Genomic DNA, 18,061 nt, shown 5'->3' with positions numbered 1-18,061 from the left:
CCTCAATTTTATACCTCTCAATTGAACCTTCCCTCAGCCAACTTTCTCCAAAGCTAAAGTTTTCCGTTCCTGGTAACATCCTTGTAAATCTCCTCTGTATCCTCTCTAGAGTGGCCATACCCTTCTTGTAATCTGGTTTAGCTCAGTGAGCTAGACAGCTGGTTTGTGATGCAGAACAAGGCAAGCAGCGCGGGTTCAATTCCCGTACCAGCTGAGAATTCTGAATTCTCCCTCTGTGTACCCGAAGAGGCGCCAGAATGTGGTGACTAGGGGCTTTTCACAGTAACTTCATTGCAGTGTAATGTAAGCCTACTTGTGACAATAAAGATTATTTATTTATCTGGTGGTGACCTAAACTGCACACAATACTCGAGTTCTGGCCTAACTAGTGTTGTATAGAGTTCTAGCATAATTACACTGCTGTTGTATTCTATGCCTAGGCTAACTAAGAAATGTAGCCTGTATGTCATCTAAATCACTTTATTAATCTGTCCTGGTACTTTCAGGCATCTCAGCACTTCAAGGTCCCTTTGTACCTTTATTCTTCTCTGAATCATGTCACTTATAGGTATTCCTGGTTCGTCCTTCCCAAAAGCACTACCTCACTTTTATTGCCACTTTTCTGTCCATATGACCACTTTATTTATATCTTCCCACAGCTTTTTCCTTGCCCTCAATCACACAACCAAATTTTGTGTCATCTAAAAGTGTCATAATCATGTCCCCCACATTTAAAAAAAATAAATTTAGAGTCCCCAATTCTTTTTTTCAAAGTAAGGGGCAATTTAGCACCGCCAATCCACCTACCCTGCACATCTTTTGGGTTGTGGGGATGAGACCCATGCAGACACAGGGAGAATGTGCAAACTCCACACAGGAAATGACCCAGGGCTGGGATCGAACCTGGGTGCTCAGCGCCGAGAGGCAGCAGTACTAACCACTGCACCACCCTACGTCCCCCACATTTAAGTCTAAATCACAGATATTTACCACATAAAGAAAGAGGCCGAGGAGAGAGTCTTGCAGAACCTCTCTGCAAACAATCTTCCAGAACCAATCAAACTTGCAACTTACCCTTGGCCAATGACCAATCTGCCATCTAAAATCTGGTTAAAATTCAGAAAACCTGCTACCTCATTATTCTTCCTCATAATCAGACATGACTTTCACATAACAAATTCAAGCTGATTTCCCCTGATTAATCCATGCCTTTCTAATTGATGATTTAAAGTCTCCTTCAGAATTTTTCACAACAATTTGTTCATCAACAAGGTTAGGCATATTGGGGTAATGTTAGATGAGTACAATGTCAGGCTTGGCTGCATTGTCCTTGATTAAATACTCTGATGATAATTCATATTAGCACTATATTGCTGCCTCACAAGAAAAATCCAGAATTTCAGGAGAGGTGATCAAGGAGAAAATGTGAGGCAAGGAGTTGAAGGAAGAGAGAGCAGAACAGATACAGTCTAGTATTAAGCATTACTGAAAAATATATATTGTAAAACTGTCTACTGTAGAAGTATTTTGCATTTAAGCATTTTTCATAGAATCATAGAATTTACAGTGCATTTGGCCCATCGAGTCTGCACCGGCCCTTGGGAGGAGCACCCCACTCAAGCACACACCTCCTCCATCCCATCCCCCTGAACCCAGTAACCCCAATTAACCTTTTTGGATACTAAGGGCAATTTAGCATAGCCAGTCCACCTAACCCGCACATCTTTGGACTGGCTATGCTAAATTGCCAGTCCAACCTGACATTTTCCTAAGTACATGTTGTTTCTTCTAAATTCCAACTGTGTTGAGCTCAAGGCTCATTCCTCTTTCCCAGGACCTCAAACAATTACCTTTTTCAATCTCCTTATGGGCAGCATGGTAGCACAGTGGTTAGCACTATTGCTTCACAGCACCAGGGACCCGGTTCGATTCACGGCTTGGGCCACTGTCTGTGCCGAGTCTGCTTGTTCTCCCAGTGCCTGTGTGGGTTTCCTCCGGGTGCTCCGGATTCCTCCCACAAGTCCCGAAAGATGTGCTTGTTAGGTGAATTGGACATTCTGAATTCTCCCTCCCTCAGTGTACCTGAACGGGCGCCGTAGTGTGCGACTAGGGGATTTTCACAGTAACTTCATTGCAGTGTTAATGTCAGTTTACTTGTGACACTAATAAAGATTATTTTTATTTTTCATGTCATTGTCCATTTTTTAAGCAAATGTTTTGACTTATTAATCATAGCCTCTTGATTTACCCAGTATTGTTTGCTTTCACCTCTGAACAAAAATAAAAGTTATAATACTTACACTGAAAGCAGCACGATTGCAATCAAGGTCCATTCTGGAGTTTTATAAATGATATTTGTGTTAGTTAGCCTGAAATACATAATTGGAGAGAGCAAATAATTAGCTAGAAATGGTGAAGTTCAAAGGCGCCACGCTCTCTTATTTTTAAGCTTCCATTGTCCACGAAACACTAAGATTTTAATTCCACAATTTCTTTGAGGTTATTTACACCATGTGATCCCTGATCAAGACTAAGCAGAAGCATTTGGTTCTAGAGAAATAACACTCCCTGCCTACACTGTCCTCTAACTGGCTACTTTACAGATGCATGAGAGCATCTTATGGCAGACTTTCTCCTTAACTTTCCCAGTTTAATAAGAAGTTGATCTCGGCCACATTATGATTTGGAACATAACAGCTATAAAGTGACATCCTACCATTTGATACCTTAGTGTAATGTTTTGCCAAAACACTGCCCAAGTGTCATCGCATCAACAATAAAAAAGTAAAAGTAATCAATAGTGCCAGGAACCACAGACCAGAATAGGTGCCTAAGAAAACTATTGCCATATTTTATTCCATTATCAAAAATACCACATTGGGAAGCGGAAATACATCATGTCAAAAATAAAGCCCCAAGGTAGTTTCATTATCCATTACAGCAGGGCGGCACGGTAGCACAGTGGTTAGCACTGTTGCTTCATGGCACTAGGGTCCCAGATTCGATTCCCGGCTTGGGTCACTGTTTGTGTGGAATCTGCACGTTCTACCTGTGTTTGCATGGATTTCCTCCGGGTGCTCTGGTTTCCTCCCATAAGTCCCAAAAGACGTGCTGTTAAGTGAATTGGACATTCTGAAATCTTCTTCCATGTACCCGAAAAGGCTCGGGAATGTGGCGACTAGAGGCTTTTCACAGTAACTTCATTGCAGTGTTAATGTAAGCCTACTTGTGACAATAAAGATTATTATAATAATCGAGCAGGTTAGGTGGAATGGCCATTATAAATTGCCCTTAGTGACCAAAAAAGGTTAGGAGGGATTATTGGGTTACGGGGATAGGGAGGAAGTGAGGGTTTATGTGGGTCAGACTCGAAGGGCCGAATGACCTCCTTCTGCAGTATATGTTCTACGTTCTAATAAAAAGGACCTTGTTTTGGACTTCCGGTGACGCGGGAGGGAGGCAGCCGCTCAACGGAGGGCTCCCGTTCGGGAACGGCATTTTCGGGGCTTTAAGCCCAGTCCCAGGGTCCACGGAAGCATCAAAGGCAGGGAGAAGGCACAGCAGAAGATGATGTCCAGGATCAGCAAGAAAACAGCTGGTTAAAAAAAACAGCTGAGGGCCCGTCGGGGAGTGGAGAGGTCACCAAGGAAAAAGGAGGCTGGAGCACCAGGGGAGGCCGCATTGCTTACGGCTGAAGAAATAACCAAGGTGATGGCTGCAGAATTCGAAAGGCAGTTTACAAAACACTTGGAGGCGATGAGGGAGGAGATGAGGGAGGTTTTGAGTGTGCTGATGGAGGAGGCGATTTCCCCGGTGCCGATGGCGGGTGCAGTGGCGGAGGTGCGGGCGCAAGGGGAGGCGCTGAAGGAAATGGAGGAGACGTTGTTGCAGCACAGTGATCAACTTGCCTCGATGGGGAAGGAGATGCGGAAGGTGATGGAGGTTAACAAGGATCTGCGAGGAAAAATGGAAGACCTGGAAAACAGATCCAGGCGACAGAATTTGAGGTTTGTGGGGCTGCCCGAAGGAGTTGAAGCCGAGGCCGACGAAGTATTTTGCCGCTATGCTGGCAAAACTATTGGGGGAGGGGGAGAATCCCTCCCGATATGAACTGAATTGGGCTCATCGGTCGTGGAGGCCTGTACCAGTGAGCCGCCAAGGGTAGTGACTCTGTGCTTCTGTAGATACAGTGTGAAGGAGAAGGTCCTGTGCTGGGCCAAGCAGAAGCGGGTGGTGCAGTGGGCTGGAGCTGGTATACGTGTATACCAGGACTTTACGGTGGGGCTGGCGAGGAGGCGGGCTGTTTTCAACCGGGTGAAGAGGGCACTGTACATTAGCAAGGTGCAGTGCGGCATTGTATATCCAGCGAAGCGGAGGGTGACTTCTGAGCTCAAGGACTTTTATTTTGGAACGGCGGAAGCAGCGGAGGAGTTTGCGAAGGCAGAAGGACTGTGGCAGAACTGTGAAATTGAGAAATGGCCATGTGCCGATGTAACCTCAGGACTGTATTTTCTTCTTTTTCGTTTCACTGCGTGCAGGTGTATGGGCTAAAGGAGCCAATGTTGTATATATTTGGACAAGGGAAGTGATGGGACTTGCACTCGAAGTGAGGGCTCTTTGGGGTGTAGGTGGATATGCGGGGTGTGTGTGCTAAAAGGGGATTTCTGGGCTTTCCTAGAGCCGGGGCCTCCGCGCTGGCCGGTTTAAACCGGTCAGTGAACGGGAGAGGGGGGGGGGGGGGGGGGGGGGGAAAGAGTGGGTGGGAGAAAGAGGGGCTGCGGCCATCGGAGCCTGGGAGAACAGGGCCGAGTGGTCCAGCCGGGGTGGAAAGGTGGGGGGAAGGAACCGAGGTTGGGGGGAGGAGTTTTACAAGAGGCAGTGAACGGGAGGAGTTGGAGGGGGGGGAGGGGGTTTACAACTCTTGGGTAATCAGCTACCGACAGTCTACATTTAAATTTCCCATACAGCACATTATATGACTTATCAGATTACCAAACCATGGTCAGCTCTCATACCAACTAACAAACCTGACTACAGCTATGAGAAGGAGAATGATTTCCATCCAATGGAAGTCTCTTCTATGCTTTAATAATTTAATAAATTAGCGTAGAAAGCAATGAGTGTTAGCCTCTGGTTACTGTTGAGTAAAGAGTCAAGAGATCTGCTCCTTTTCCCAAACACCTTTATTTTTCTTTAAACACACTCAGCACCAAACTCTATCATCACATCACATGCTCCAAAGGCCACCTGTAGCCTCTTTACATATCAGAGCCAATTACTGAATCAATGAGACATCTAATTGGAATGTTTCTTTAAAAAAAATTTTGAGTGCCCAATTCATTTTTCCAATTAAGGGGCAATTTAGCATGGCCAATCCATCTACCCTGTACATCTTTGGGTTGTGGGGGCAAAACCCACGCAAATATGGGGAGAATGTGCAAACTCCACACAGACAGTGACCCAGAGCCCGGACCGAACCTGGGACCTCGGCGCCATGACGCTGCAGTGCTACTCACTGCGCCACCGAGCTGCCCTCAATGGAATGCTTCTTAACTCATTCCTTAACAGTCTCCCCTTCCTTGGAGAAAACAAATAATTTGGTGAAAACAAATAATTTGGTGAAAACAAAATTTCATGAAACTCAAAAACTCGCGCAATTTCCCCCCCTCTTTTTTTTTTGAAAGGAAAAAAAACCAAACAGGCGCCCTTCATTAACAATATCCAAAAGTTTCTGTGAACTAGCCTCTCTTTTTGTTAAACAGTCGGACAATTGATAGCTACTTTCGACCAATTAAATTTTTTGCTATCTCCCCTCTGTCCAACATCTGCTTCAAACTTGCGATGTCTATCCTTAGCCTTTTCTCATTGACACTTTTTGTAGAGTGCATATTTTCCCACAGGGATTTATTATCAATGTGACACTCAATGGGTATGTTACCCAAATCCCCTAATCCCAAAATGTCTGTCAATATCTGAGATATACAAAAGGCCATATCCACCGCTTCTACAAGGCTTAAAGTCTCAGCAGCCAAAGTGCTTTTGACCAATCTCCTTATTTTCTTTGTTTACCACACAAGACGGCAACATTTGGGGCAGCACGGTAGCATTGTGGATAGCACAATTGCTTCACAGCTCCAGGGTCCCAGGTTCGATTCCGGCTTGGGTCACTGTCTGTGCGGAGTCTGCACATCCTCCCCGTGTATGCGTGGGTTTCCTCCGGGTGCTCCGGTTTCCTCCCACAGTCCAAAGATGTGCAGGTGAGGTGGATTGGCCATGATAAATTGCCCTTAGTGTCCAAAATTGCCCTTAGTGTTGGGTGGGGTTACTGGGTTATGGGGATAGGGTGGAGGTGTCGACCTTGGGCAGGGTGCTCTTTCCAAGAGCTGGTGCAGACTCGATGGGCCAAATGGCCTCCTTCTGCACTGTAAATTCTATGATAATTTGCCATTGTTCCCCAAAAGGAAAATTATAAAACGTCCTGCGCTTGACACCCCGTCACAAAAACTTGCATAGGACGCATCACTATAAACTATGAGTTTCAAGTGCCTAAGATCACCCAAAACCGGAAACCTCAAAACACACTCCTGCATTTTTAGTTTGACCAACGCTTTATTTGTTCTGATTATGTCTTCCACTTTAGGATCATTCATTTTTGTACTCAACTCTAAGACATCAAAACTAACGTCTGGTCTAATCTATCTACCTAACCAATTCAGTTGCCCAATTAAACTTTGCAGTTGCTCTTTTTCCATCTTTGAAACCACTGCGTCTTTTTGTGAAACCCGACTACGACTAATTGCTATTGGACTGATGCTCTCCAAATAAGATTGTTGACATAAAGTTGCCCCTAACTTAGTCTGTCCGATTTCCAGTCCAATACATTTAAATGCACTGGAAGTCTGACTTCCAACCCTGAATTCTTTCCTCAACCCAGAGATTACAATAGCTTCGAAATCACTAGTCCCACCCCACAAAAAATCATCGACATGCATCATAAAGATGCCAGAATGATTTCCCTTTTGATGCTAGTAAAACATTGCCGGATCTGCTTTCAACTGGCAACAGCCTAACTTTAACAAAAGTGACCATAACAGAAAATACCAGACTCTAGACGCATCATTTAATCCATATACACATTTGTTCAACTTCCAGATTACCCCTTCTGTGTTAGCTGCCTCTTTAGGAGGATGTAGAAAAATGTCTCTCTGAAGCTGACGCCCCTGAAAAAGGCAGCTTTTGTATCTATAGTTTTGCATTCCCATGCCTTTGTGGCTAATAGAGCCAAGATGATCTTTAAAATAACCTTTCCTGCAGTAGGTGAATCTACACTTAAATCCTGATCTTCTAAGTTTCCGTCAAATCCTCTTGCCACAAGCCTGGCCTTTGCTTTATAAGTTCCATCCGGAAGAACCTTTTCCATGCAAATCCATCTGTGGGATAGAGCTCTTTCTCCCTTATACGGTACTTCCGTGTATACCCCAAATTCACTCCAGCTATGCAGTTCTTGCTGTTTGGTATCTTTGATAACTTTTTCATCTAATTTATTGGAGGCCACCAAAATCTCATGTGCATGTGAGCTTCTACTCCTAGTAGCATTCACAGTCTTACCCATGTTCTGAGACCTTGACAAACTACATCCCCTATTCGCCTGGTATCTTGTTCTGTACTGCTTGATCTTTCCCTTCTGCTGTGGGATGTCTTTCCAATAGTTCTCGACCTTTTCCTGTGAACCTGTTCACTATCCGGTGTACTATCTAAACTGGCACTGCATTTCAGTGCCCTCCATTTTTGAACTTTTGTTCCCAATGCATTGTCTTGGCAGCCTCCCATGTATGCTGTGCATTCAACCAGTGTTTATACTTTCCAATGGCCTTCCCTGCTCTACTAATAACAGTTGCATCCTTCCATTGACTAGACCCTTCAGGCAAGTATGTCACTTGTACCAACTTTGGCAGTTGTCCTTTCGGGAAAATAGTCTGTTCCAATTCATCAGAAGTTTTTTTTAATAAATATTTTTTATTGGGTTTGTGAACAAAGTATATTTGCCATTATGTACACAGGATAAGATATATATATATATATATATATATATATATATATATATATATATATATATATATATACACATACATACAACACACACACACACATATATAGATAGAAGAGAAGGGCACACCCAAACATACCAAAGAAAAGAAAATAGTAAATAATTTAAAAAATACAATAAAAAATAAAATAGAATAACTGGTAGGGTATTGGGCACCAGCTCAACAGCAGCAACTCTGTACACCTGGCAATATTATGTACAACACATGAGTGGGCGACTGTTGGTGGTGGTGGTGGGGAGGGGAGAGAGGGTAGAGACTGGGGAGGAGATAGACCAGTGGGGGGTACGGGGGGCAACAGCTAAACCAAAGAGGAAAGAAAGGCGAATCACAGGAGGGGGGTGGAGGGGGGAGGAGAGGGAAGAGACAGGGAACAAGAGAGGAGAATCAGGAAGGTGGTGGTGGGGGGGGGGGGGGGGGGGAAGAGAGAAGGGGGAAGGCAGGGAAATGAGAGCCGGAAGGAAGGCACGGGTAACAATAACGAACATGGCATCTCCAGGAGCAGGGAACGAGGAGAATAAAGACAAAAGACTGGAGGAACGGCATGAGCGGAGGTGGGCGCCAGACGGCAGCGAGATCCGTCCAGGAGAAGCAAGCGACAACAACACCAAACCCATTCGACCCACTGTACTTGTTTCGCCGGCACCCAAATGTATTCATCAGAAGTATTGTGTTCCCTGTCTATATCAGTTAACAGGTCCTCATAGTTCTGTAACAGGTGCGTACAAGATGACCCTGGTCCCTCATCATGTTTGTCTGCTCTGTCTAAACTTGAAAATTTGTAATCTGTACCCATTATCCTTGATGAATGTACCCCAACAGTCTGATTGCCATGTTCCAAAATATCTTCCCTGGGCCTTTCCATTCATTAAAATTGTCTCTTATAGTATACTATGTCTCTTGCTGAAAAACGGTATTTGATGCCGTACATTATGCCTTAAAGCTCTGTGAATTCTTTCAGAGACTTCTGCTATGTATGCATTTACTACTGCTATGTAATGCATTCAAATGCTCTCAAAGGCAGAGCTAATTGTAGCCCCTTCCCAAGCTGGAGGCTGGTCATCCACAACGGATGGAATTTTAGGATTTCTACCAAACACTAATTGATAGGGACGATAGTCCCCAACCATCTGCAACTAATTCTTCGCAAGTACCGCCCATGCCAAGGCTGAATTTAACTTGCAATTTGGTCTATCTTCCAAAATTTTCCGGAGCATGTCATCTATTACTGCATGGTTTCTTTCACACACACCATTACTAAATGGGCTTTCCGCAGCCATATTCATAACTGTGATATTTATGTTTTCACACATATCCCTAAACTCACCATTAGCAAATTCTCCCCCGTTATCTGTAAGGAATTTTGCCAGTGGGCCCATTCCTGTCCCTTTCCATTTTTCCACGATCTGATCCAGGGTTACTCTCTTTTTTTTACTTTATACAATGGTTGATTGACTAAATCTGGTTGCTAAAGATACAAAATAAATATATTGTTAGCTTTATCCCAGATCTTAAGGTCCATGGCCATAATGTCGATAAAATCCCTGGCCAAAGGTAGGGTTACTATTGGTCGTGATGGCGTCCTTCTGTACTTCCTACAAACCTCACAGTGATCACTAACCTGTTCTATCAGCTTAGTATAGTCTTCATCCCTTACCCCTGCATCCTTTAATAAGTTTTTCAGCCTCCGAGGAGACGGATGCGCAAATTGCCTATGCAGTTTTAATACAACAAGCTTTTTATCAGCTAAAGTCCCATTTACAGCTGCCAACTCTTAACAACTGCACCTGAAATATTATTAGTTAGTAATGGAATACAATAGTGTCCCGACTGTGTGAATTGCAAGTCCACCGTCTTTCCAAAAACTGTTGCCATAACCTGTTCCATATCCAGTTTCATGTGTGCTTTCTTCATCACCGGTCTGCTCAGAAGCAAAGGTATCTACTTGATACAACATCCGTGCTAATGAAATGATTCACTTCTGCAATATTGCATGGGATCACTCTTTTCAGCGACTTCAGAGTATTATCATCCCCAAACCTGAAACTTTTGGAACTTTCAAATTCCTTAACCTTGTTACGATTTTCAACAGTCAAAGAGTCCAGGTAACATTTTAACCAGTCAATTCCACACACAGTAGATGTTCAACCACTGTCCAAAACAGCACAATTGAAGGATTCTGCAACCAACACCCTCATTACCGGAGTAGGACTGCTTGTTAATAGGACAATGCCTTCTTTCTGGTCATTATCTTTTTCCTTTTCTGACTCTTCCCTGTCATGGATACCCTCAAACACTATTATAACGTGTTGGACAGTTGAAAGCATAATGGTATTGAAAGTCACACCGAAAACATCGATTTATCATACCCCGGGCATTTCTGGGGTTCATTTTCCTATTTCCATTCTCCATGTCCCTCCTCCTATTAAATGAGTTTCTGTCCTCATAATTTCTGGGTCCCGATCTCCTTTCTTATTCTCATAACCTGTTCGTAGCTGTACAATCTCGCCATCCTGTCAGTAGCGTACCTTCCATAGTCTGCTTTATTGCTGACTGACCCATTTGTGACATAACAGCCATAGAAATTGAATGTTTCCCCAGGGACTTCTTTAAGGTGTCTATCATCTGATTGTATAAGGTATCATTATCCTGCATTTGCTATTCCTGGTATGTAAACTTAACTCCTGTTAAAACCAGGGGCCTATCCATATTGGATGCTCTAGCACAATCCATTAAATTAAATGCCAACACAGATGGTGGAAATTCCAGGCGGTGTTTGTGCAGCCTTCTGTATAATCTGCTAAATTCCAGCATGTAGTCCTCAATAGAGATCTCCTCTGTTTTCTGGAATCTATCGAAGTCTGACCAGGCTTCATGCACACTTAACAAGTCATCCTTTTGATAAATCTTATCCATAAAATGTAATAGAGTCTCCAGACCTTCTTCTGAGTCTAATTGTTCCAATTCCAGTTGCTTCAGATTTTACTCTCATAAGGTAAAGAAAGAGCCAATTCCATACCTTGTTTCCTCTTTCCCAAGGCAGTTACCTTAGTCCCCATCTGCTACTTTTCCCAAACACCTTAATTTTTCTTTGAACACACTCAGCACCAAACGTTATCATCACATCACCTGCTCCAAAGGCCACCTGTAGCCTGTTTACATATCAGTGCCAATTATTGAATCAATGAGACATCTAATTGGAATGTTTCTTAACCCATTTCTTAACAATGAGGACTTGGGATTCAATAAGAAAAACAGAAATCTGAGGTTTAAAAGGATGTCATATGGGGTTGGGGTAGAGCCGGGAGTGCAGGAGGCGAAAGAGGCCGGTGTGCTGGCCTTTGCGTCCCTAGTAGCCCGGCGAAGGATTTTGCTACAGTGGAAGGACGCGAGGCCCCCAAGCGTGGAGACCTGGATCAATGACATGGCGGGCTTTATTAAGCTTGAGAAGGTTAAATTCGCCCTGAGAGGATCGGTGCAAGGGTTCTTTAAACGGTGGCAACCTTTCCTCGACTTTCTGGCTCAACGATAGGGTACTGGGACAGTAGCAGCAGCAACCCGGGGGGGGGGGGGGGGGGGGGGCGTTGATTATGTTAGCTTATTTTATTTAAATTTGATTTATCTAATTTTAATTTATGGTTAAGTTCTCTTGTTTGGGGGGGGGGTGGGGGAATGTGATACATGTGATGTTACGGTATGGGGGGAATTGTGGGTGTTATGGGGCTGTTAGTTGCATATTACTGCTTTTTGCTATACTTTTTGTTATATTTTCTGCAAAAAATTCCAATAAAAAAAAAAAAAAAAAAAAAAAAAAAAAAAAAAAAAAAAAATAAAAGGATGTCATAAACATTACGAGTGAAGGTGATCCAAGGTATAATCTCCCGCCCAAATATTTTCTTTAAAAACCACAAAACATAGGGAGTAGTTCATTCAGTTTTGTGTCTCTTTGATTACATTGCCTCAGTGTGGATGCTAAGTATTATGGGTGCAGGAAACCAACACAGAATTATAAATTATTCTGGAGTAAATGACTGGTGGATTACAAAGCAAAGAAAAAGCTAACAGAAAATAAACAGGGGCAGCGTATAATTTAGGAGATACAAGCAGCTAGAAATCAATATACAACATTAAGGTCTAGTCAGGAAACAGGAGACATGTCCATATTTTGCATTGGAGGTGTGGCCTTATTACGCTAATATAATACTAACTTTCACAAAGCATAATTCATAGTTTTTCTCATGATTAATTAGGTGCAGGTGTACTATCCCATGAAAAATTTAAAACATACACACTTGTGCAACTCCTCTCTTCCTTTTTGTAACAGCTCATATTCCACCGCCTTAGACGTAACAATGAGAATCCAGGAATAGCAAATGCAGAATGCACAGTAATTGTAAGTTTAAATCTTCCTGGCTTGAGTAACACTGAATTTCACGCTATTTCCATGACATTTGGGGTGTTTTTGTCTGAAATGTCTAATCAAAATGAGCAGTTGGTCCCCAGCCTATGCGGAAGCTCCACTGGAAAACATCCAGCTACACGGATGATGGAATCATCTTGACAGGCTGTTCAAATGTAACATCCTAGCTAAGTTGCCATGTGATACAATGGAAAAGACAGCTTAAATTCACCTGGGGTAACTATGCAAAATACTCGTCAAAGCATCTTCATTCCTGTATTCTACAAGGATCCTTTGTTGATCACAGTTTCAGGAAGCCTCATAACAAAGGGATGCAGATATCCATCTAAATTAACGGAACCTCTCTTTATATTAACTGGCAGCAACCTAACACCCAATACATCACGATCAAGCTGCAGTGTACAAATCAAGTAGTGTGAAGAGGTGGTTGACTTGTTCAAGTACATTCATATAGGTCTCTTGGTGCATTAATATCACCAGGTTGCTCAATGGCTATGCAGTCAAGCTTCTCCAAACAAAAACCTTTGCTCAGCCACCAGTCCCAAAGCAACCGCCTGTCACAGTGCAATCATCTTATTGTGACCATATTAAAAGGAGGGCTAAAAGCATACAACCTATAGGTGTGGCACATTTATGTACACAGGAGCAGACAAAGGCCAATCACTTTGAAAGCAAGCTGCACCTCAGGGCCAGATCCTCGGATGAACAAAGCTTTCAGTGCAGGGACAAGCACAAAGTCATGGGTAAAAGGGGGTCCATTAATTCTAGTCTTCAGCTATGGTTAACAATTATAGTATTAAAGTTGTCACCGGAAGAAAAGTCCAACATTCTGGCAGGAAAGTGAAGGCCAACAAGAGACACTTGCATGACTTTTAATGGGATGATACTAGCACGAGTGACATGTATTAAGAATGCCATCACAAAATTCCATTACGTATCACTTCAAGTGTCTGGTTAAGATATCAGTGCAATATGGAGGAGACCTCAATAATCTAAAATAAAATCTCTGAATTCAAACAGACTCAAAACGTTAACTCTGTTTTCCTCTCCACAGATGCTACCAGAGCTGCAGATTATTTCCAGCATTTTCTGTTTTTATCTCAATAATCTAAAATCGCTTTCATCAGTTAGCTTTTCATAAATGTTTGGAAACTCATGACGTGAATGCAAAATCTTCAGAAAAATTACAACATACAAAGAATGATACAGCAGCCCCATCATGCTTCCTTCCTGCTAGTCCCAGCAGTATCCAATTAGCCACACTCCCCTGCTAGTCTCATAACACATTTTTTTGCCATCCTGTATTTTATAATTCTCTTTTGAAAGTAATTGTGGAATTGGCTTGTAACAATACGTATTGTTAGCAGATCTCTCATGGTAATGCTCTTGGCAAATCGGATGATGTTTGTAAGGATTTAATCTATTGCACATTACATGGTAGGACACTTATCCTTTTGGTAAGGCTGGCTGTGTCCTTTAAGAAATCTAATTGTGAAGTAATTGTTCAGGTGATTCAGAGGTTGACTGTTGTTTGCTTAAGAATCAGCTCCAGACTGCAGCGGCTTAGTAGTTGTAGGACTGTTTCACATCTGTAACAAGTGATATATCTGTCTGTACATACATGGGCATACCGTTTTTAACATGGCCAAATTACCCATGATATTCTTCATGTTAAGACAGCTAATACATCCTTTATGACCAATTATACCAAATAATGCAATAGTCCTCACTGAAAGTTGTGGTTATGTTCCTGAAAAATCACAACTATAAGTGAAATGACTTGAAGCAAATCATAGGTTCCCACAGGAATCAATATATTAAAGCCTTAAATCTTAAAGGTTCCTTCAGATATTTCCCACCAAGAAAAAACTATGCCCAAGTTGGAACATTGTACCATACATTTACAGCACTGTGCATTCCTAGTTGAAATAACTTGAAAAATAAAGTACATCACTAAATATAAAACAAATATAATATCCGATTGTTTTTAGAAATTGCACCCTTCCCCAGGACAATAGATTAACCTGTCTCCATCTAGTGGCAAGTAGCAACTGCAGTCCCAGGGTTATCTGCACTGACTATTTTCTGCCAGCAGATGGGAACCCAGGACTTCAGAGCGAGTTCAAAATGAAAGCCAGGGGCCAGGTGAGGAGCGACTGAAGAACAGATCTCAGGGACTAAGGTAAGAACAGAGACCGGGAGCTGGCAAGGGCAAGAACGGAAGCACTTTGAGAAAGGTCACGTGATTGGGGAGGTCACATAAGAAGTAGTTTGTAGCAAAGGATGTTAAAGTGAAATAGCAAAGTTAAATGGATATAATGGTAGCCATGATGTGGAGATGTTGGCGTTGGACTGGGGTGAGCACAGTAAGAAGTCTTACAACACCAGGTTAAAGTCCAACATGTTTGTTTCAAACACTAGCTTTCAGGGCACTGCTCCTTCCTCGGGTGAATTCACCTGAGGAATTAATTGCTTGTCCAGTTGTAGGTTGCAACCCTATGAACATAACAACAGAAGCCCCTCAGCATGCCCACCATTCAAAAAGGATCATGGCTGATCTTCAACTCAACTCCACTTTTCTCCCAATCTCTCAGGATCCAAAAATGTAATGATCTAAGCTCTAAATACACTCACAGCTCTCTGGGATAATGAGTTCCAACGATTCACAACCCTCTGAGTGAAAAACTTTCTCCTCATCTCTGTCCTAAATTGCTGACTCCTGATGTTGAGACTATGATCCCTAGATCTGCACTCTCAAATGAGAAGAAACATCCTCTCTGCCAGACGTCTCATAATGTTGATGAAATGTGTTTCATTGCATTCTTCTAAACTCCCAAGCACAATCATTCTACATAAATTTTCCCCTCAGGATAATCCTCTCCCTAGAAATTAATCGAGTGAACCTTTGTTGAGTTGAGCACATCTTTCCTTGGGTACAGAGGCCAAAACTGCAAACGGTGGGTGGTTTCTACTCTGCGATGTACAATTCAGCAAGACTTTCTCACTCTTCCATTCCAACAGCATTCCAAAGTCAAGGCCAACATATATTTGCCGTCTTACCAGCATGTTAACTTCCTGTATTTTGTGCACAAGGATATTCAAATTGCTCTGAAGCCCACCATTTAATATTCCTTGCTATTTAAAGAAAACTTATTTTATGTTCTTCATACCAAAGTGAATAATGTCACATTTCCCCACATTATCCATCTATCATCTTTGTGTACTCTCTTTGCAGCACCTTGAGCCCCCCTCATAGGTTACTTTCTATCTAGCTTTATATAGTCCGCAAACTTGGAAATATTACATGTAGAGCCTTCTTCTGGCAAATAATAGATCGCAAATACCCAGTGCCAAGCATTGACCCATACAGCTGCACTAGCAACAGCCTACCAACCTGAAAAAAAATGAACTAACATAAAATGATGGGGTTCAGAGCAACTTGAATGTTGTTCAAAAAAAGGGAATTGTTAACGCATTAGTTTTGAGGTTATCTGTATATAAACTAGAGATTGATAGAAGCTAAAAAATACATTAATGTACACAACTGATTGACATGGCTGCCTAAAACTAAATCCAGTCAATTCATTGAACTTTCTTACAGTAAAATAGCTCTCGTCCCCGATGGGGCATAGGCAACAAACCATGTGTTGGTCCATGGCAATGCTTGGCAAGTATGACAGTAGTTTGCTGTTGCTTTCTGCAGGTTCTGGCTGACCAGGACACTCTCCTCCACTTACCGCCTGCCACAAAATATTGAAAGGATTTGCAAATTGGCAATCAACCTGTTTGGCCGCATTATAAACACACCTTCAAGGGCATCAAGTCCTGGAGTGGGACCTGAACCCAGAGATTCTGGCTCAAATGTAGGGACACTTCCATTGCGCTACTAAACATCCGTAGAACAAACTGCACACTCTATTTTCCTGATTCAAAAGAAAATAAACTGGGTATAAATAATGTTTCACATAGACATCAATCAACACTTGAGAAGAGTCAATGTGGTTTTGTGAAAGAGAAATTATGTTTGACTAATTTAGTGGAGCTCTTTGAGAAAGTAACAAGCAATGTGGATAAAGGGGAACAGTGGATGTGCTGTATTTCGATTTCCAGAAGGGATTTGACAAGGTGCCACATCCAAGATTACTCGCAAAATAAGAGCCCATGGTTTGGGGGGTTACATATCAGCATGGATAGAGGATTGGTTAGCTAACAGGAAATAGAGACTAGGTATAAATGGGTCATTTCCAAGTTGGCAACGAGTTCAATGCAAATGCCCCAATTATTTACAATTTTTATCAATGACTTAGATCACGGGACCAAATGTATGGCTGCTAAATTTACTGATCACATGAAGATGGGTTGGGAAGTAAGTTGTGAAGAGGACATAAGGAGTCTGAAAAGAGAAACGGATAGGTTAAGCGAGTGGGCAAAAATTTGGTAGATGGAGTATAATGTGAAAAAATATGAACCCGTTCACTTTGGCAGGAAGAATAGAAAAGCAACACATTATTTAAATAGAGACGGATTACAGAACACTGAGGTATAGAGGGATCTAGGTGTCCTGGTACACGAATCACAAAAAGTTAATATCTAGGCACGCAAATGATTTGAAAGGTAAATGGAATGTTGCCCCTTATTACAAGGGGAATGAAATGTAAAAGCAGGGTTGTTTTGCTCCTGTTGTACAGCGGATTAGGGAGACCACATTCAGAGTACTGTGTACAGTTTTTGTCTCCTTATTTATGAAGGAATATAAATGCATTATAAGCAGTTCAAAGAAGGTTCACTCAACTGATAACTGCTCCTGCTCCTAATTCATATGAAATGGACATGCTAGAAGACCAGTGGAGGCAACCACTGATATATTTAAGAAACAATTAAGATGCTGCAATGAGGGCAGAGATCTCTCCCCAAGTGCTTTGTGTTGGAAGAACTAGTATGGGGCCAAATGATTTTCCTAATCTTCAATTATCTTGTGATCACTTCATGAATGCATGAATCCATGTGTCCTGGACATACAGAGATATGTAAAGACACAGGGACGCACACAAACACAATTTGTACATTTGTTACTCCATTTTATAATTTTTCATAATTAATCCAGGACATTGGTCATTAGTCCAATGAAATGCACAGAATAATTTTGCAACGCAAATAGACATGGTAACAGTTTCTATTTTGGAGATAGAAATTGCTTCCAAGTGTTACTTAGTGTAATACTTTGGTAATTCTTACACCCTGGAAATCTCCAAGAAACCTCCGAGATTAACTCCTACAACAAGGTGGTCAATCATCTCAAATCCAGGACATCACTCATAGTAATGCCCGAGGCCCAACCATCTTCAATTGCTTCATCCATCATAAAGGTCAGATGTGGGGATGTTTGCGAATGACTACACAATGTTCAGCACCGTTTGTGACTCCTCAGATAATGAAGCTGTCCATGTCCAAATGCAGCAAGATATGCATTATCCAGGCTCGGGCTGACAAGTGGCAAGTTACATTCGTGCCAGACAATGACCATCTCCTACAAGAG

At 42.3% G+C, this 18,061-nt stretch overlaps 1 protein-coding gene across 5 annotated transcripts in view; it reads right to left on the bottom strand.

The window, feature by feature from the left end:
- Positions 1–18,061, bottom strand: part of rpap2 (RNA polymerase II associated protein 2) — a 115,136-nt gene that overhangs the window by 55,330 nt on the left and 41,745 nt on the right. For 4 of the 5 annotated variants that reach the window (XR_005460292.1, XR_005460293.1, XM_038793824.1 and 1 more), the window contains exon 10: positions 2,301–2,369. The exons of the other annotated variant lie outside the window; for it this stretch is intronic. Coding sequence is in view for 2 of the 4 variants with exons in the window: in XM_038793824.1 (XP_038649752.1) it covers positions 2,301–2,369 (69 nt within the window). In the remaining 2 variants the exon portion in view is untranslated. The remainder of the gene's footprint in view (positions 1–2,300; positions 2,370–18,061) is intronic. 5 annotated transcript variants of the gene reach the window in all.

The sequence above is a fragment of the Scyliorhinus canicula genome, chromosome 4 (assembly GCF_902713615.1).
Source record: "Scyliorhinus canicula chromosome 4, sScyCan1.1, whole genome shotgun sequence".
NCBI classification, from domain to species: Eukaryota; Metazoa; Chordata; class Chondrichthyes; order Carcharhiniformes; family Scyliorhinidae; genus Scyliorhinus; species Scyliorhinus canicula.
The sequence above is the reverse complement of the archived record's forward strand: the minus strand, read 5'-3'. Positions and strand labels throughout refer to the sequence as shown.